This window comes from Lupinus angustifolius, chromosome LG13 (assembly GCF_001865875.1).
Source record: "Lupinus angustifolius cultivar Tanjil chromosome LG13, LupAngTanjil_v1.0, whole genome shotgun sequence".
NCBI lineage: Eukaryota > Viridiplantae > Streptophyta > Magnoliopsida > Fabales > Fabaceae > Lupinus > Lupinus angustifolius.
This window is the reverse complement of record NC_032021.1, coordinates 520,750-541,213: the sequence shown is the minus strand read 5'-3', so window position 1 is coordinate 541,213 and position 20,464 is coordinate 520,750. Positions and strand designations below refer to the sequence as shown.

The 20,464-nt window shown below is 35.1% G+C and overlaps 4 protein-coding genes across 5 annotated transcripts; 1 reads left to right on the top strand and 3 right to left on the bottom strand.

Annotated features, from left to right (window-relative positions):
- Window positions 537-2,632, top strand: LOC109325380 (NADH dehydrogenase [ubiquinone] iron-sulfur protein 6, mitochondrial-like). 2 transcript variants are annotated; one of them, XM_019557708.1, is made up of 4 exons: window positions 537-753; window positions 2,088-2,172; window positions 2,294-2,434; window positions 2,466-2,632. In XM_019557708.1, exons 1-3 carry the CDS (start codon window positions 634-636, stop codon window positions 2,401-2,403), a joined length of 315 nt encoding a protein of 104 aa, XP_019413253.1. In that variant the 5' UTR covers window positions 537-633; the 3' UTR covers window positions 2,404-2,434; window positions 2,466-2,632. The 2 variants fall into 2 exon arrangements, with proteins under 2 accessions (XP_019413253.1, XP_019413252.1); XM_019557707.1 differs by having other exon boundaries at window positions 2,294-2,626.
- On the bottom strand, window positions 3,596-8,591 carry LOC109325376 (ATPase family AAA domain-containing protein 3-B-like). Its single transcript, XM_019557703.1, has 8 exons — window positions 8,150-8,591; window positions 7,969-8,064; window positions 7,410-7,520; window positions 7,032-7,341; window positions 6,409-6,499; window positions 5,571-5,904; window positions 4,942-5,090; window positions 3,596-4,524 (listed from the first exon to the last, which is right to left on the bottom strand). The coding sequence occupies exons 1-8, from the start codon at window positions 8,441-8,443 to the stop codon at window positions 4,017-4,019; spliced, it is 1,893 nt and encodes a 630-aa protein (XP_019413248.1). The 5' UTR covers window positions 8,444-8,591; the 3' UTR covers window positions 3,596-4,016.
- Window positions 9,883-14,908, bottom strand: LOC109325940 (cellulose synthase-like protein D2). The gene is made up of 4 exons (XM_019558559.1): window positions 14,676-14,908; window positions 13,010-13,904; window positions 11,873-12,680; window positions 9,883-11,781 (listed from the first exon to the last, which is right to left on the bottom strand). Exons 2-4 carry the CDS (start codon window positions 13,873-13,875, stop codon window positions 10,021-10,023), a joined length of 3,435 nt encoding a protein of 1,144 aa, XP_019414104.1. The 5' UTR covers window positions 13,876-13,904; window positions 14,676-14,908; the 3' UTR covers window positions 9,883-10,020.
- Window positions 17,537-20,447, bottom strand: LOC109363484 (binding partner of ACD11 1-like). Its single transcript, XM_019609748.1, has 4 exons — window positions 20,364-20,447; window positions 18,903-18,998; window positions 18,655-18,741; window positions 17,537-18,396 (listed from the first exon to the last, which is right to left on the bottom strand). Exons 1-4 carry the CDS (start codon window positions 20,445-20,447, stop codon window positions 17,776-17,778), a joined length of 888 nt encoding a protein of 295 aa, XP_019465293.1. The 3' UTR covers window positions 17,537-17,775.

Here is a 20,464-nt window from a genome sequence, read left to right as displayed (position 1 = left end):
GGTTGCATGATGGTTTATATTTTGTAGAAAATCAAAGGCTATAGACATTTTACTACAACTAAATTGTCCCCACTCTTGCATATTACTCATACTTGGCCAACAAAATCAAGATTTTTCACCTTTCCTATTCATTTCCAAACAAAATCAATGGGTTTACTTTAGTATTTTTGTATGAGAAAAAAGTATGCAAACGTTCAATTTTTACATTGTCACTTCATCATTCATATTTAATCATTATTAACAATGACTTTTACTTAGTTTTTTAATCGATTTATGTTAGAGCGTAAAATCTATACACCGACAGTATAAAGATCTATGCATATGTACCCCATCATCCATTATTCATTTAGATTACGTTTATTAAAAAGTCCACAATAATTTCTAGATACAGCCGAGTTATTGGATGATGTAATAACTTTGTATAAATTTTTACTAAATATTAAACTTTTTTTATGATGTAGTGAATTTTAGGTGTGGCCCAGTAAATAATGGTTATGGGCCGTAAAGCCCAAAGAAGGTGAGAGCACTCTCTCTCTTCATCCGCGTTGGTCGTTTTGTGCAGAGTGGTTCCATTCCAAATCAATTCAATTCTCTGATTCACATTGTTTATTCAATTTAGGGTTTGTGACTAAGATGGCATCGAATCTTTTCAGGAACTTCATCAAATCCTCGTCAACCACAATTTCATCATCCAAGAGAAGCTTCAGCCTTCTAGCTCCTCAAATCGGAAACCATACCGCTAAATGGATGCAGGTTCAAACCATTTCCTCATTATTTTAGTTTCAATTTGATTTTACATACCACAAAATCTCAATTTCCAAAAGCTTTTCAATCAATTTATGTTAATCACCTCTATTTGTTTCTAATTATCATTAATTACATGAGTTTTATGAATCACTAAGTTGTAGAGTAACGGACATGAGGGAAAATATTTGTGATTTTATACATTTGGAAGATTTTATTTTTCTTGATTCTTCTGCTCTCACATGTGTATTGCAAGACGGTGAAATAAAGGCATGAATTACTGTATAAAATATTCCTTGGTTGGGATTATTGTGTCCTAGGGTTTTGAATTTGGGATTGTGACCACTACCATTATATTAAGGTTCTCGGAATTGCCGAAACCGCATCACCACTGCAATTGTTGCCACATCCACCACATTTTTGTCAAGGTGTTGGAAGCATCGGAAACCGATTGCACAATCACTATCTAAAACCTTTATGTAAAAGGAACTAATTTGTGCTGCATTTGAGATTCCTGAAAATCAAGTTTGGATTTTCTCCCCAGAGACGAAATTGGATATTCACTCTTATTTGATATGATTTTGTGGTAAGACCAGGCCTTCACGCATGATTTATAAATCATTCTTACAACTTTGATTGATTTAGGTTTGTTAGTGGAGCTTCGCGATGATAAGAGAAACAGTTAACCATTGTTTGATGTTGACTTTTTCGTTATAGCATTCTTCCTGTTTGTTGATGGTTATTGGCCATGATTATTCATTCTCAGCAGCTGGTTGAAGGCCTTTTACATTCGTTGATTTATCATGCCACGTGTCAGTTATGCTTGATTTCTTCCTAACTGGAGGATCTTGGCTAGAATATTAAAATTACATTGATATCTACTCCATAAACCATGTGTTTTCTATTGAGTAGCCACCGGGTTGCGTTTTATGGAATTCATTTTCCAATGCGTAGTTTATTCCTCCTTGTAGGTTTGCCAATTCATATCGTACCACCTGTTATACATGAGAGAAAAATATGGTCCAAGAGAGATCAATCAAACAACAGTGGTTGTGCACCACATGTATGCATCATGTGAGATAATAAAAATATTCATTCACTCTGGGTGCAGAATTTACTATGTGAGATGCTTTCTATGTAACTTAAACGAAAGAATTCGAGGATGGATAATTGGGATTACTTTGTCTTTTATCAGTAGTGTCTCTGTCTTCCTGTATCTTACTCTATGTTACTAAGCATAGCTTACATTAGTTGGTCTTCACTACTGGAATTTTAACTCATTCCTGCTTAATAGAATTGAGCTCAGGAGGTTGTGAATCTTGTATTTGTTTCTTGTGTAATAGGATACAAGCAAGAAATCTCCAATGGAGTTGATTAATGAAGTTCCACCTATTAAGGTTGAAGGCAGGATAGTTGCTTGCGAAGGAGGTATAATCGCTAAATTCTAGTCTCTCTTATAGCTTGCAAAAGATTTATTGCTGAAGGATATTTAGTTCTTTCACTGTCTAACAATGTTCACTATTTTGGACATTGCTGTCTGTGGTTTCAGATACCGATCCTGCACTTGGACACCCAATTGAATATATATGCCTGGACTTGGAAGCCCCAGCTATTTGCAAATATTGTGGCCTACGTTATGTTCAGGATCATCACCACTAGGACATGCTGTCTACAATTATTCTGGTCTGTATTTGGGGAGTTGCTACTGAACACTGTCGACGTTTTCTGTTTACATTGTTTTCTGACTAAATCATAATTTCTCAGAGTTGTTTCTTACAATTTGCTAAATAAGAATATGACAAGGTTGTGTTCATGTTACCATCTGATACTGATATGATATGGGATGTTACATTGAAATGGGCAGAGGCTGCTTAGCTATTAATTTGCATGAGACTTGAAGTGTGTTTGGTTCAAATGAAGGGGATAAGAGGGAAGTAGAGTGAAAATATCATTTCCTGGAAATTTGGGAGACAAGAAAGTCTTTATTTTCTCCCCTTGTTTGGTTGGGGAATGGGGAGGGGCGAGAAGAGAAAATTAGGAGCCAAAAGTATGAGAGAGGGAATTTACCCTTCTCCTTTGTCCTCTCATGCCTTCCAAAATGTTGAATCAACAAAGTTGGTGGGTTTAATGAGCTAACTTATGAGTTAATTATTTAATACAACCCTCACTTGGTTATGAGAGATCAATGCAACTTTGTTTGTGATTTGAACCTAAAGTATTGTTCTTGCAACAATAATTTTTCTAAATCTACATAACCATATATTCATAGGAAGATAATCACATATAATAAGAATTGGTCTTTTAAAAAGATAAGGTAAAACCAGTTATTATCCCAAATAACATAACAATTTTAAAGACTTAATTCTCAATCACAATTCTTACACTACGATTAAATGGACTCACATCACTAATATTAGCATTGTCTAATTATAGGAATTAATAACCACCATAAGTATAAGTTGGATAACCTTTTCTCATTCACTCCTCTATTTTCATCTCTTCAAAACTGTGTTCTCAACTTACCCCTTCGAAAACATTTTAGTTTGGTTTAATGTTTACGGTCTGTGACATACACCGACCATTCTTTGCTGAATCAGTTTGTCATTACATCAAACAAAACACCTTAAACTCCTCAATAACAAAGTAGTCTAACTAGTACCTTGGAAAAAGTGGTGGACGCTTACTCTATTAATCTTATAAATGCAATACAAATACCACCACTTCATAAAGAAAAAATATTTTGGCTTTTCCAAAAAAGGATTTGACTTCACTTACAGTAAGGAATGCATCTTTGAGGATAAAATGCCTAATTATAATATTTGATGCAAAAATAAATGGTTGAATCTCAAGTTCTCAACAAATCATCTGTTTATTACACACGAAAATGTTCTAATCATATTTTATCTCCTATCCTATGTTTCCAGTGAAATAGATACAGGGAATGAATAAAGCAAAGACAGTTTAGTTCAAGGGGCATATATGACCACATTTTATGGCCAGTAGCCTATGAAGAAAAGAATATTCAACATGGTACCAAAACCTGAACTAGATACATAGTTATGAATAATAATGATCATCGAAAGTAGATGAAACTCATCCAAATTCCAAAAATCTCCCAATCCATTGGGGACAATCAATGAATAGTAACAGCATGCCCGGACTAAAATGCCGCGGACCAGCTCTTTTATCAACTAAAATTAGCAGATAAATTTATGGTTGTACCTATATTAGAAGGATTTCTGACACAATAACCTCTATAACATACTCATGCACTAAGCTTTGTCTGACCCTGCCAATTTTCTTCTCTGTTGATGCTCAGCAACTTTATAATCTACCACTTCGCGAAACAGGCTTGGGTCAAGCACACAGTTTTCACTACCATATACAGCAGCTTGGACACTAGCCATCAGTTTTGCTATTTCCCTTCCAGAGAATCCATCAGTTTTAGCTGCTGCTTCCTTTATGATCTCATCAGTCAAGCCATTGATCTCGATCTGCTGCGGTTTCGATTTGAATAGATTTTGAAAGAAACCAGATTTTCTTGATCCAGCTTGGGCTATGTACTTATCAAGATAGAGCTTAAGAAGCTTGAAGCGCTCCTCTTCCCCAGGCAGAGGGAATTCCAGGACCTCGTCAATTCGATCTGCCACAGCTGAATCAAGATCACCAGGACGATTTGTAGCAAGAGCAAGGACTATGTCCTTGGATTGGTCACCAGTACGGAAGAGAAGGGCATTCAGTGCACTTCTTTGTGCTTCACTCATATAGGTCTTGTTTCGCCTGCAAAGTTCATCCATTGCAATAAAAACCAATTAAGTCAGCTTTCAGGAAATAAGTGAACTTCAACGTTGTTTGTTGGGAGAGAAAATGAAAGAGAATGTAGAGTTCTCTCTCTGTTTGTTTGGTTGGACAGAAAAGTAAAAGAGAACATGTATGACATAAATGTCCCTAAGATTTAAAAATAGATGGCTAGCTAAGCGAAGTTGGGATATATGATCGAAGTTTTTTAAATGTCATGATTTTTGTGTTTTCTTCTCTTTTTGGAGAGCTTCTGCCATGGGGTCCACACAGTCTTTTCTTCCTATTATTTTCTACCCTAACTAACAAGAGAAAATATTTTGTAATTCATGTTTTCTCCCCTTCCTTCTTATCAACCAAACACGGGCTATTAGAGAAATCATGAAAGACTTTGCTTACTCGCACAGAAAAGCATCAGCTTCATCAATGAAAAGCAATAAGCCCTGTTTTGATTTCTTAGACCAATCAAACAACTGGTGTATCTTTGTTACCGCTTGTGATCCCAGTGGAGCAACATCTCCTCCAGTCATCAATGCATAATCTAACCCCTGCATCAAATTGAAAGAAAATCACAACATATCCAAAAGGAACAAATATCAACAGACCGTAATAAAATTTGATGTTTCACTAAGGCTTTGGTTGTTGTTGTATAAAGCACACAACGACATATTAGTTATAGGTCCTCAAAAATAGACAAGTTGAAAATAAGTTTAAACACAGACCTCAAAAAACAGACAAATTTGAGTTATAGGTCCTAAATTGTCTACAAAAATTGATGAAAAGAAGATAGAATAAATCAGAAAAGCATGTGGAGATAGTTTTGTTAACATGATGATAGTCACACCAATTAATAATACAATGAAATATATAGATTATATAAACTTCGATTTCTCCATGAAATAGGAAAAACCAAACTATGAAACTATGAGACAGAATTTCCCACTTATGTGACCCTTGGACAAGAAAAGTGGACACAATAAAATATTTGAAAACTAGAATGACAAGATTAAGGGAGAAGGATCCCATACAGATTTACGAGCCAGCTCTCTCGCAGCCATTGTCTTCCCTGTTCCTGGAGGGCCATAAAATAACATGTTCCTGAATGGTGCCTGATGTGCTTTTGTATTTGCAGTTGCAGATGCCAGCTGCTCAATTCTTTTATTAAGAGAAGGATGCAAAATTACATCACCAAAGCCATTCCCATTTTTTGAAGCAGATACTGGATTAGCACGTTGTGATAGGGTGCTCATGGCACGAGAAAAGATGCCGGACCAGGGGTATTTCCCTCTGGAGGACTCTCGAATCAGTGATGGCTGTCCCAATATTCTATCCACATATCCCCAAATAACCCTTGCACCTTCCCTGCATTGGACAAAAAGAACTATTATACGCCATAACTTTATCAATGGCAAATTATAAGAATAACACAAAGTCAAATATGAATGTAAATTAATCAACTCTTGCATGCAGATGAGAACAACGTAAAAATTTTCTACGAGATAAGGAATAGACTGATTTGAGAACGATTATTTTCCTCAAAACAGCTCTTTTGTTTTTATATATTCACACTGAAGGGATATTCACTTCTAAAAGAACATCTTGTTGCTACAAAAAAACAAACTGCATTATCCAAAATGAGTATAGTAATGGTCAAACATTAATGAATCTGATGACCCGTTCCCAAAGTTCATTAAATGATGAAACCAGGGCCATGCCCATCAGTCAACCATTCAGCGAGGAAGATTGATCAGATCAGGTTGGGTTTCAGAACATCAAGTAAAAAACGCCAATCATCAATAATTGCATAATTGAGATGACGGATACAGACTGCGCAAAGAACGCCACACCAAACCTTAGCTTCTATACCTCGTTGTGTAGACCCCTGCAGCCAGAGCAGTTACTCCACCAACTGCCACGACCAACTTATTTTGATCTGTTAGGATGGCTTTTAAGCCCCCTGCAAAATATGGATCAAGTTGTCTTAACTTAGGGGTCATTACGGAATTATTTAGACCAGTAAAGTATAAATAACACTACAAATAATAGGGAATAATAAATAAAATAACAATCAATCCTTAATAACCATCATATATCATTCATGTCTATTGACAAAGCATTGATCTCTAAATCTTTCCTAATCATTTCGCCTAATGTTTTTCTTGGCCTCCATCTACCACTATGAATTGGACTAACGTCCATTAGGTCTAAGTAATGATGATGGAAAAGGTAAATTAACAATACAACCCATAGATTACAATATTGCATGGAAATGAGGGAGATTTGGAGGCTTTAATCCAAGTCAAATGGTTCACTGAGTAACCAACACTACAAAAGTAAACTAGATAAAAGAACAAAATACCACAAAAATCGCTGTCAAATGACCTTTTGAATTTAAAACAACAAAATGAATACATGTAGAGATTGTTGTCATTTGTTATACACATGGTTAATATAAGCATTATTGCTTTGCATATATGGTAGAACAGTACCTCCAATATGGTCAAAAGTAGTATTTATGGCAGAAATCCATTTTTCTCGCTCTGCATTAGCACGGTCAACTAGCATTCTCCTGTTAACCTCTTCAGATAGTTTTGCTTCATGTGCTCTCCCTTCTGCTTCTGCCATAGCCCTTACTCTGATTGTTTCACGTTCGATATCAGCCTTCTCTCTTTCGGTTTGCCTTCGTTGAGCTTGAATCTGTTCTTCAGTAGCACGTCGAGCTTGCTCCTGTCTGATTGATGACTCTTCTTGCAGTTTTACTAGCTCTTGATTCCTAGTTCTATGGTATTCATTTTCTGCCTGAAAATAATAATAATAAAAGAATGAGAAACAAAAATAAAAGTTCGGAGTTCCAAAAGGTTTCATACCTGCATCCTCTTCCTTGCCAACTCGTCCTCGTATTTAGCCATTTGGGATTTTGTTTGTGCCTGATGCTGGGCCAGCTTTTTTTGCTCATCATATATAATCCTTTGTCTTTCCTGCCAGGCCAACCAATTGTGACAACTGATATGTTAGAAAACATATCAATGGTGAAGCAACAAAGAACGAAACAAAAAGGTTTGATGCAAATAATCAATCATCGGAATTCATGCTGCCAACGAAATAGCTAGTGGATAATTTCATCATGTATACAGCTAGAACTACCGAGCAATTGACACGAGTTCTTAAACCACCAGACAACTTCACCACAGTAGTAATAACTAAAGCAAAATAAATGGCACTAGAACATTATGCTTCATGCCAAAATCAACTAAAAATGTTGATATTTAATTCTCAGAATCTCAGCCCAATTTGTCCAAATAATTAGATTTTTTTATGCATGTCATGAAGATCACTCGGACAATATAGGATTAAACACTAAATAAAATGTAAATTAACCAAAGAACAAAACAAATAAAAAGGAGAAGTAAGTTAAGAAGAAGTTACAGTTTCATGTTGTGCTTGCATTTGTTTAAACTCAGCAACCTTTGCAGACAATTCAGTTATCTTAGTATCTTCTTGCTTTTTAATAATATCAAACACCTAGAAGACAAAAAAAGGCAGAAAAAGTTAAACATCAATAAAAAAATAAATCATATATAAAAGAGAGAAAACACAAAGATGAAACCTTTTTGCCATGTGGAGAATCAGCAATGTCTTTAAGAGCCTTCACACCTCTCTCAAGAGCTTCAGGATCAAAACCAGCAGAAGTAGTTCGTGGGTGATCGTTTCGAACCTTCTTCGGTGGCGGCGGCGGAGCCGAATTGGGATCAGAAGAAGGTTCTGGAACATTCGAAGAAGAAGAAGAAGGAAAATTGAAAGGTCCATCAGCATATGCTGCATTATTATTAGTATTGGTGAGAGATAATGCAGAAGCTGTTGCTATGGCTGATACGAACCCCGTTGTGTAAGTTTTCACCATTGTTATTGAATTGTTGTTATTATTGTTACAGAGAAAAGGAATGAAAATCTGAACAAATGAAGAAGAATGAGGATTGAGGTTCCATCAAAGCATTGTTGGCAGAGAAAGAGAGAGAAATGGGTTTTGGTAGGGTTTTGGCTCAACTTCTGTAAATCGCGGTTTTAACAGACCCGACCCATTGTGCAAGTTTATGTAGTATTATGGGTCAAAGTTTATGCGTAAATGTCGATGTTATCAGTTTGATCCTTCCGAAATTGTAAAACCTAAACCGACCACAAAAATTTCAAATATTGGTCAAAGTAGTTATTTTTGACATGTTTTAAAACACTTGGTAAAGACTAATTTGACCAAAAAAAGATTAATTTGACTTACATTTAAAATTTTTGACGACCATTTTGGTTTTTTTCAATTTTTAAAAAACCAAACTGATAATGTCGAAAAACACAATGGAGTAAAATGAGTAATTACTCTTATTTTTAATATTCTATTCAACATTTTTTTATACCGACATAATTAACAGAAGATTGAAGGATAAATTTTGCATTGGAAAAAATTATGTTTTCATATTGAGAAGTGTTATGTTGTTGAAGACTTTATTGATGTTTCTACTACTCGATTATACAATTTTTTTCTTCAAGGATTTTTTTAAACTTCAGTATTTAACTTGATCGTGAATGTAATATTGTAATTTTTGATAGTTTTTTATAGGTAAAGTTTTTGGATGAGGTGGGAGAAAATGATGATGCAAGTGTAAGTGCTTGGTAAATTTGTAGACAAGAAAAGGCACACCACTTCTCACGTTCAAAACCGAGCATTTTGTTTATGTCACTCTGATCACAGATTTGTGCATAGACATTGAAGTATCTACTTTATGAGGACTAGCTCAATACATAGTTTATGGCTCACTTATTATCATATAGTTAATTAGAGTTAAATCATTTCTATTAATGGAGAGACAAATAATTCAAAAATATAGAGAAATGTAAATTTCAATGACTCGTATGTCCTTTAGTTACAATGAAATTACACTTTTGTCATTAAAAGCAAAAGAAGAAACATGCATTTGCCTCTCCATTAATAAAGAGTATATTTTATCCTTAATTGTTTTATACTAGAATTTGCCAAAAGAATTTGAAGGAAACTATGCCATTACATTTTGAAGGTAAACTTGTTATTTAGAATGTTGCATTTTTTAATCACACACATGGACATAGATCAACTGTCCCAAATGGTGTCACACTATGTGTCCCAAGCCTATCATAGTACCACTTTTTATTACTTTTTGTTTTTAAAAAAATTCTTTTATTCACATGTTTATATGATTGGCTTGAGACAGAGGTGACAAGTGTCCCTATCCGACTGACATAGCATTTCAAAATTTCTGTCCATGCAGAATAGAGAAATAGAGAAAACTTTATATCACAACACTGAGTTGGTATATAAAAAAACATTGCACTGAAATTAATCTCTGGACAAAATTCATAAGCACAATACACAATAATTTAAGTCCATTCAGTAGTATGATTGAGTTTGTTGAATTAAGTGGAGAAAAAGTACTTAAAAAAATGAATGACTTATCATGGAAACTGGAAGGAACCACCAATTTGGTTATTACCAGCAGGGGGATTTATTGCCACCCACAAGAGTGATATTGTGATTGCTATAAGGCCTGACCACACAAAAACAATGGTTGGTGTTCTTCCCCTTCTTCCCATCAAACCTTTTGCAAAAGGGTAGAGATGTGTCAACACCCAAAAACTGAAGAAAACACCACCAAGTAGACGGCTCCATTGCGGTATTGTGCTGTATATAGTTCGGCTAAGTCCAATCGCTATTGCTATCAAGTTAACCATCATAATTGTGATTGGTGGTATCATAAGTGATGTCCATTTGACGACGTAGAGATCGGCAAATTCATCATCTACATCATCTGAAACAGATTTTGAAGTTAAGGTGAAGGAGATTTCAATGCCTGCTATGACTTTGAGCAAACCTTGAAGCACAGCAGCTAGATGGGCACTAGTCCCTCCAATTAACCAAAATTGCTCATTTCTCCACCATTCTTCTAGCTCGATCCCGGACCACTTGATTTCGAGCACTGCCAGCATGCACAACGTCACCGTGAAGGTCAAGAGGTAGACAAGGAATGTGACATTGAGGTTTTGAACAATGAACTGGCCAGAGATGAGTGAAAGTGCAGGGAGGAAGCAGTAGACGATAAGGAATATGGAAGTGAATGGATAAATTCCAACATTAAGGTATGCAATTTTTTGAAGAAATTTCATTCTTGGGCTAGCTAGAAGAGCATTGTTTCGAGAGAAGAATATTTCAACCGAGCCAGTAGCCCATCTAAGCACCTGATGCAACCTATCGGTGAGATTGATAGGAGCAGTTCCACGAAAGGCGTCACGCTTGGTCACACAGTAAACTGATTTCCATCCTCTATTGTGCATTCTATAGCCGGTGACCACATCCTCAGTAACTGATCCGTAGATCCATCCAACACGCTGTCCCCACTCGGTCTTGTCCTCATACCAACATGAAATGACACTGATGGCCTCAGCCACAGTTGATGCATCGAGAAGCTCACGCGGCGTGGTGAGAGCACCAGGAGGGCGTCCATTTTTCACTGCAGGGTGATCAGCAAGTGGCCTACCTTGGAACTCTGCCACTGGTATTGAGTCAATGAGTAAAGTTGAGTTTCCAAACTTCTTAGGGAAGAATGACAGGTTCATTTCTTCGTCATCGGAATCACCCATCCTTAATGCTCGGTTCTCTTCCTGAGAGTTTGCCATTGATGCATTCTTCTTCTTGGAACGGCCAAAGCAGCAAGTACAGAAACCTGAATGGTTTTCTTTAGAGCGAGGGGGATCAAAACCATAAAGGGCAACCCTCCTAAAAAGACAACCAGTTCCGACATAGACTGGCCCTTGAAGTCCATCAAGTGCTCTCATATTGACATCAAAGAAGACAGTGTTATGGTTAGCATATCTATCCGAGGGATCAATCCCCTCAAACCTCTGGGGGAATTGGACATAGCAAAGGCGGTCACCTCCGCGATCCATCATAAAACACATACCTTCCTTCATTGCCTTTGAGTTGTAGATGTAGTGATCACAATCAAGATTGAGTATAAATGGACCATTAGACATCACAGCTGAGGCTCGAACCAAGGCATTCATGGCACCTGCTTTTTTGTTGTGATCATAGCCTGTACGCTTCTCTCTGGAAACATAAACAAGAAGGGGAAGGCGGATATCAACATCAGTCGTGTCAATGAGGTTGTTTTCATCACCACCTCCAACAAGAGTTTCATCACTCGGAGGTTTCAACATCACCTGCAAATATGAATCATACATTCTCTCATCTAAGAATAATAAATTTAAGATTTGGATAGAAACAGTACTAGATCTAGGACCTACTTAGTACCTGGATTATACCAGCATGGTCACCTTTAGAGTGATCAGGTGAAGGATTTAACCAAGTCCCCGGCCAATGAGTTCCATCAGCCATCCATGTTGCTTTTGCAATCTTAACAGGTTCAATCGGTTCATCTTCCCTGTTTTGTCTCTCGAGTTTCATGGCCTTGATTTCTTCTCTTGCATGAAAGGCATCCGAGCGGCGACGGATAGATTCAGGGAGACCATTGATCCTGACTTTGAACTCATCATACTCACGCTTCACCCGTCTACGATCCTTAACAAAATCTGGTTTCACTTTTCCTTTGTAAGGATCTCTCTTTAAACTGAAATATGATTCAGGATTTCTGGGTTCTATGTCATGTTTACGGCAGAATGGAATCCATACATTAGCATAGCTGGCAGCTTCAGCCATTGCCTCAAAAGTTAAAAGTGCACCTCCATCATCAGAAACATAGCAAGCAAGCTTCTCAACTGGATAATCAGCAGCTAAAATAGAGAGGATAGTGTTTGCAGTAACAAGAGGTGGTTCTTTCTCAGGATCAGCAGTGGAGACAAAGACATCAATGCCTGGAAGATCAGACTTTCCAGTAGGATTTTCAGGACTTGGTGTTTCAAATTTTTCCTTCAGAACAGTAAGATCGGTGGAACGGTTCACTGGGCATAGCTTCGGCAATTGATCCAAAAGCCATGAAAAAGCAAACCATATCTCACAAACCACAGACATGCCCCACAGCCAGACTGCATCAACATTTTTGTTCTGGACCCGCCATGACAAGAACAGTACCAACACAATAATACGAATGAAAATGATAAGCCTGTAAAATCAGAAACCACAGAAAGAAAAACAAATCTCAGATCCCACAGATAATTGGTGTAATGCACACTACTGTCAGAAAGCATATATATGACAAATGAAACACTCCATCAAGCATGACTTTCTTGTATATTATCCATCCAAATATGTACAAATTACAAAATAATGACCATCTCTAATCTAATTTAATATACATATTATCAACTAATGTTATACCTTTCACCGGAGAATCATGATATGTGGCATTCAAATATGGTGAGATTTGATTATGGTTATGATCAATAAATCATTTTGTTGTTAGAAAAGGAAAACACAGTATAGGCTATGTACCGATATGGACTGAGAATAGCAGCAGGTATCTTGAGTTTGCGTGTAAGTGGCCTCCAGGGTCTGTTCATAAACTCAGTTGGCTCAGCATAATCATCATCATCTTTTCCATTTGCAAAATTCCCTTCCTTTGGCCATATAGCATTGCCATAGCCATAGGTACCGTTTGTTTCAAAGAGCCACCGGTTGTGATCAAAATCTCCGGTTTGGCTTCTCATTAGAGACTTGGTTGGCTTCATCACAGACAAACTCCTATCCCTTTTAGAGACTCCACTTGGTAGAGGAAGTGGAAGGTGTCTTCCATTATCTGCATCTACTTCATCTAGTTCTGTGTTCTTATATGACTCCTTGCACCCTGGGCATATTCCACCTCCTGTTTTCACCGCGTCAATATAGCAGTCTCTACATATCTTAAAATCACACTCACACGGAAGAAGATCCACACCGCGTTCATCACTCATCACCTTAGCATCACAACCAAGAACTTCACATGAAGACCCTTTTGCACCAGCCATCTGCGGATGGTTTGCTTCAGATTCTATCACCTTATCCATTAGATGAGCTCTAGTAAGACTGTTGAATCCACCCGTGAATAGCGAATTCGATACATATTGCTCCTCAACTTTCTGCGAGATTGATGGATCCATTGGTTGGTTATCAGGGGTTTGTGGCATATGCACTGTATAATTCAGAAAATCATTATTCTCCAGTTCACTATCAAGGCTATCTCTGGAGTAACTGATGTAACGACCGGAGGAAGTTCTTCGACCAAATCTTACAGTTGGGGGTAAAGGAGGCTTCTGGTTCTCAGATGCATCAGAAGCTTGTGACAGATTTGATCTGCTTGGATTGAATGATTTTGATGCCATATTTGACGACAAAGACTTATTCTAATGTCCTGAAAAAAATCCGAAACTTAGCAAGTTAGATGTTCATCACCATTGTATTTAATTCCTATGCTGTGCCATAAAGTTAAAAGATTAAAACCAAAGTTCAAACATGAATCCTCAATTCTTGATCAATAATTCATGCTACTATGATAAAGGAATAAACATTTGAGTGAACTATACCTAATCATAAAGATGCACTATTCAAATCTTAATCAAGTTCAGGCTTTTGAATTTGTGAAAAATCTTCTATTATTCTAGTAATAGAAATATCATCTGTCAGATTATTCCTCTATAGCTTTCTGATTAACAAGCCAAAGCACTAAATATCAGAAACTTTTTAATGAAATTTCAGAAAATGTCAACAAATTTGCCGAAATATCGAAGAAATCGAAACAGAACTACAGAGTAATCACCAATCATCTAACCTTTAAAAGGCAACACAAATGCAGTTACTCAACTCATGGAACTTTGGTACAAAATCTCAAACTGGTTTTACATTCTCACATTTTCTCAGCAATCAAATCAACTCAAAGAGCTCATAGTAGGATAATATTATATAGAAACAAAAACAGATGGAAAACCTTTTTGACTTCCATGCATTTCTCAACCCACAAATCCCATTTTTCACTACATTTTCGGCAACCAATTAGCCCATTACATATGCAACAAACCCATCACACAAAGATTACACCTTTTTTGCTCTAAGAGCATATAGAAAAAAACAGAACACACCAAGCATGCAGCATATAGAAGAATGAAGGATGAACAATAAAACATACCTGAGTTGTTTCTGAAAAAGTAAATAGCAGTGTGATGAGTTCTTATAAGAAATCAATGATCCATAACAAGAGAAAAGAGTGTGTATGAATGAATATGATGGAGAGGTTCAAAGAGGGTAATGAATAGTCTCCAACTGTCACCTTATACACACAAGCTGGGAGAAAGAGACATAGTCGTGACCAAAACTACAAGCACTACTTCTCCATTATCATCATTCAATCATGTCATATCATATCATATTCATTTCTTACTAAACTATTATATTATGTTTTAGTTGCTTCATCTTCTCATTTTATTATTACTACTTAACTATCTTTTTCATTTCTAGAAATATGATTAATGGTGTTGGAATTTTATCTTATATACTTCAAAGTTTTGGTCTTGGTTCTTCAAGATGATATCAACATGTGAAATGTACCATATTAGTTACTGATATGATTAATTATGAAATTATTATGAGATAATAACTCAAGTTAAAACAATTAATTTTTTTTTGGGCAGTAACAAATGTATCCGCTTACTAAGGTCGAGGATTCGATTCCTATGAACGAAACTTGTTGGAAGGGAAACCATAATGCCGAAAAAAGATTAGTTCATTATCCAAAAAGGTGATAGATATCTTGGTAATACCAAAAAAATGTATCTTCTCACGATATGGATAAAGAACTAATCCATTTTGAGTATACGTTACTCATAAAAATCGAACATTTGACATTTTTATCTTTCTAGAATGTAATGAATCTTATATCGTTAAACTAACAATTTATCAATCAAAATAATTATTTTTTGGTACTGTGAGTATTCTTCACTCTTTTGGATAATGAACTAATTCACGAAGTTATTTCCTCCAGTGGGTTTTATTTTATCCTTAGTGCATTTTATTTATTTAACACAAATTTGTGTTGGAGTGATGTCTTTGTTATTCAGACAGGATAACCGTAAAAATATCTATACACTACTAATAATTAATTAATATTTTTAAAAAATGAAACAATGGTTGATGAAGAATTTGACTTAATTAAAGCATAAGATCATAAGATGTGTGTTTTAGTTATTATTATTATTATATGAAATAGAAGAATGTTGTTGACACGTTAAACATTGCTGCCTCTCTTTTTGTTATGCCTCTGAACTCATTTTGACTCCAACAATCAACAACACGTTCGGTCCTAGCAACGTGCGTTGTTGTTATCACATAATAATAACATACTTTTTAGTTTGCAAAAAAAATTCGGAATTACATCACAATTTTTTTAGTTTATGTTTGGGTCCATAGAAATTTATGAATTATGTAATTGAGCCCACTAACAATGCCAATTTATCATTATTCTTGGGAAGGTAGGAGAAAGCTATTACTTTTTCGGTTAAGATTATCTTTGTATATCAAAACTAAAAGGGAAAAAATAATATATCTATACTATATATAAAGCCAAAACTTGAAATAACTTCTTTCATGGTGTAATTTTCATTTCCTATATTGCCCTTAACATTATTTAATTTTTACAAAAAAAACTATATAATCCTAAGCAACTACCACCAATACATTAATTAACCACATATCTCATATTAAATTAAACATTATCATAAACAAAAAAAAAATATAAAGTACACCGAACACAACAAATACATTTTAATTCAAAAAATGAAATATATAAAATTTGGATATGTAGTATGACACAATATTCGCCGGCAGACACGAAGTACCTGTACACACTAGTATAAGGAAAGCTAAAACAATTACTCCTCTTTTCTAATATTGGGGTGAATTCTTTATTATTACTTGTGTATTGGTTCTTTTCTGTCATCGGAGGTTTGATATTAAAAAGTTACTATTCCATCATTAGGGGTTGATGAAAATTTTGACTATTTTTTATTAGTTTATTATCATTTCTTACCTATCCAACTAAGAGGAAAACTAGAACTAGAGGGAAAGTCGAATAGTTCATTACTGAAACATAAAGAAAATGAGGAACTTAATAATTTCAAAATTAAAATCTAATTGGAAAATTATTTATATCATATAGCAATTTCCTATTCCAATCAAAACCTTAAATGGGGTACACATGAGCCAACAACACAAGGCTTACGTGCAGAAATCTCATGAACTCAGCAACATGCATGCATCATGCATGCTATATAAGTTGATTGTTTTTTCCATTTTGATAACATCATTATTTTCCCTTATCAAGTCAATTTCGTAGTTATAACCACATAATAAACATGTTTGTTGAAAATTGAGAATTCATATAAATCACTTCAAAGTTTGTTTAGTTGATAATATAATAATATATATCATAATTCCTAAAATGAAAGTTACTCCAATTTATGTCTTAATATATGTCATAATTCATCATAGTTCATAAAATGCTCACATTGATAAATCATGTCTTATTTGAACATGTGTTATAAGTCATTGTAAGGAGAAAGAGGCCAAAAAAGTAGCAAAATCAATTAGATATAACACAATAGCCATGTTTCAGAACAACTTTTTGTAACACATATTTTGCTTAACTTTTTGTAACACATATTTTGCTTATACATTTCTCAAGGAGCACACAAAGCATCTTATGTTTATGTTTACCAACAATGCTTGATCCCCAGAATAACCAAAATGTCAATAATTTTATTCATATGAATAACACTTGTTAGAAGAGACAAACACATATCCTGAAAGAGATTAGTTCCTTACTCTTAGGGTGAGGATACCCTTACAAAAGCATCTTGGAAGCTCATGTTAGCAGATGGAGTGTAACGGTAGGTGTCTGGTTCCACTTCGACATTGTCTTGCATCATTCAATGAGAATTGATGATAACAGGTTTCAAAGTAGCATACCAGAAAGAAAAAAAACACTTCAAACAGTGACATGAATAACAACATACTGTAATTCCTCATAAAGCCTCTCATCTATTCTTATACAACTTATACTTTGTTAACAAATTAAAAATAAACAACAAAAGTAGCAAGCCATCAAATAAAAGGCACATATCCATGTTCTGTTTGTAGAGCAACAGTGTAGTTGTTCTACATATACCATCCAACTTATAGTAAATACTAGTAGTATATTTAATATAATAAGCTTTTACACAAATCCTTGCAAATCAAAGGATGAGACCTTGTGTTGTTGTTTCAGGATTGGAAGGCTTGTCAGGTTTGGTGTTCTGTTGAGATTCAGGTTTGGAGGGTTGATCAGGTGTGGTGGTCTTTTGAGGTTCAATGATGTTGGTTTGGACATGTCCTTGTTCTTCTGTCTTTCCTTGATTATTATTATTATCATGTGCTAAAACCTTCTCCTTAGTTTTCTGTCCCACCTCCTCAGCTGCCTTAGCAACCTTATTATATGCACCGGTGACCCATGTCGCCCCGGTCAAGATATAACGGTTCTTCATGATGGCTGATCCGGCATTACTTACCGTCTGCTCGGCGGCTGAAATTGCAATCTTAGTCTTCTCTGATACTTGAAATTTCTCATCCATTTCTTTTACTTTCTCATTCACCAAAGTTGTACCAGCACTGATTTTTTCAGTGAGACCAACCTTTTGGTCTAGAGAAACAACTTTTGCTGTTGCTGTGGAAGTAACATGGTGCCTTTCATCAAAGGATTCAGCATGTGTTAATGCATCTTTACCCAAAATAAAGCCCTTAGCTAGCAAGCTTGTTACAACATCCTCTGCCTTTCTCAAACCAGATTCACCAGTTTCAGCATTTTTGGTCTCTGTTGCCTGATCAGATTGAACTATAAAGTGTCAAATACATTTGTCAATAGAGAAATAGTTTAGGGTACACATTTACTGTCCCACAGTTTGTGACACTCCATGTGCCATAGACTTATGATTGGTCAGACAAAATATATTTAAGTTAAAATCTAAATATTAAGTATTTTTCTGACCAATCACAAGCTTATGGCACACAAACTATGGGACAACAGATGTGCTCCCGTTTAGTTTATGTTTAGGAAATTCAGGGAATAAATACTATACAGTTGGCAGTGTAGATGCAACAGATGCAGGCAGAGAATATTCTGGAGCCATTGCTATGGTTAAAGGCTGTCCAGCCACCACTGCTCCCTGGAAACACACCAAATAGATTCAACATCATAGAAGAGATTAGAAATGTAACATGATTTATAAAAAGACCAAATACACTTAATGGAACAAATCTGGTATTTGCAGAAAATTACATTTAATAACAACAAAATTGAACAAAAGGGATTAAGAAATGAATATACCGATAGAAGAACAGCAGTTTCAGCTCCCTCTGGATTACTGAAGGTAACATATGCAACTTGGGAACTTCCATTATCACTGAAAAAAGAGCTATTATTCTATGTACATGTTCCAGAAAAGAAAAGGAAATCCAAAAGCTAGTGAAAAGCAATATGTACCACCTAATTGTTTATACTATATATAAAGCCAAAACTTGAAATAACTTCTTTCATGGTGTAATTTTCATTTCCTATATTGCCCTTAACATTATTTAATTTTTACAAAAAAAACTATATAATCCTAAGCAACTACCACCAATACATTAATTAACCACATATCTCATATTAAATTAAACATTATCATAAACAAAAAAAAAATATAAAGTACACCGAACACAACAAATACATTTTAATTCAAAAAATGAAATATATAAAATTTGGATATGTAGTATGACACAATATTCGCCGGCAGACACGAAGTACCTGTACACACTAGTATAAGGAAAGCTAAAACAATTACTCCTCTTTTCTAATATTGGGGTGAATTCTTTATTATTACTTGTGTATTGGTTCTTTTCTGTCATCGGAGGTTTGATATTAAAAAGTTACTATTCCATCATTAGGGGTTGATGAAAATTTTGACTATTTTTTATTAGTTTATTATCATTTCTTACCTATCCAACTAAGAGGAAAACTAGAACTAGAGGGAAAGTCGAATAGTTCATTACTGAAACATAAAGAAAATGAGGAACTTAATAATTTCAAAATTAAAATCTAATTGGAAAATTATTTATATCATATAGCAATTTCCTATTCCAATCAAAACCTTAAATGGGGTACACATGAGCCAACAACACAAGGCTTACGTGCAGAAATCTCATGAACTCAGCAACATGCATGCATCATGCATGCTATATAAGTTGATTGTTTTTTCCATTTTGATAACATCATTATTTTCCCTTATCAAGTCAATTTCGTAGTTATAACCACATAATAAACATGTTTGTTGAAAATTGAGAATTCATATAAATCACTTCAAAGTTTGTTTAGTTGATAATATAATAATATATATCATAATTCCTAAAATGAAAGTTACTCCAATTTATGTCTTAATATATGTCATAATTCATCATAGTTCATAAAATGCTCACATTGATAAATCATGTCTTATTTGAACATGTGTTATAAGTCATTGTAAGGAGAAAGAGGCCAAAAAAGTAGCAAAATCAATTAGATATAACACAATAGCCATGTTTCAGAACAACTTTTTGTAACACATATTTTGCTTAACTTTTTGTAACACATATTTTGCTTATACATTTCTCAAGGAGCACACAAAGCATCTTATGTTTATGTTTACCAACAATGCTTGATCCCCAGAATAACCAAAATGTCAATAATTTTATTCATATGAATAACACTTGTTAGAAGAGACAAACACATATCCTGAAAGAGATTAGTTCCTTACTCTTAGGGTGAGGATACCCTTACAAAAGCATCTTGGAAGCTCATGTTAGCAGATGGAGTGTAACGGTAGGTGTCTGGTTCCACTTCGACATTGTCTTGCATCATTCAATGAGAATTGA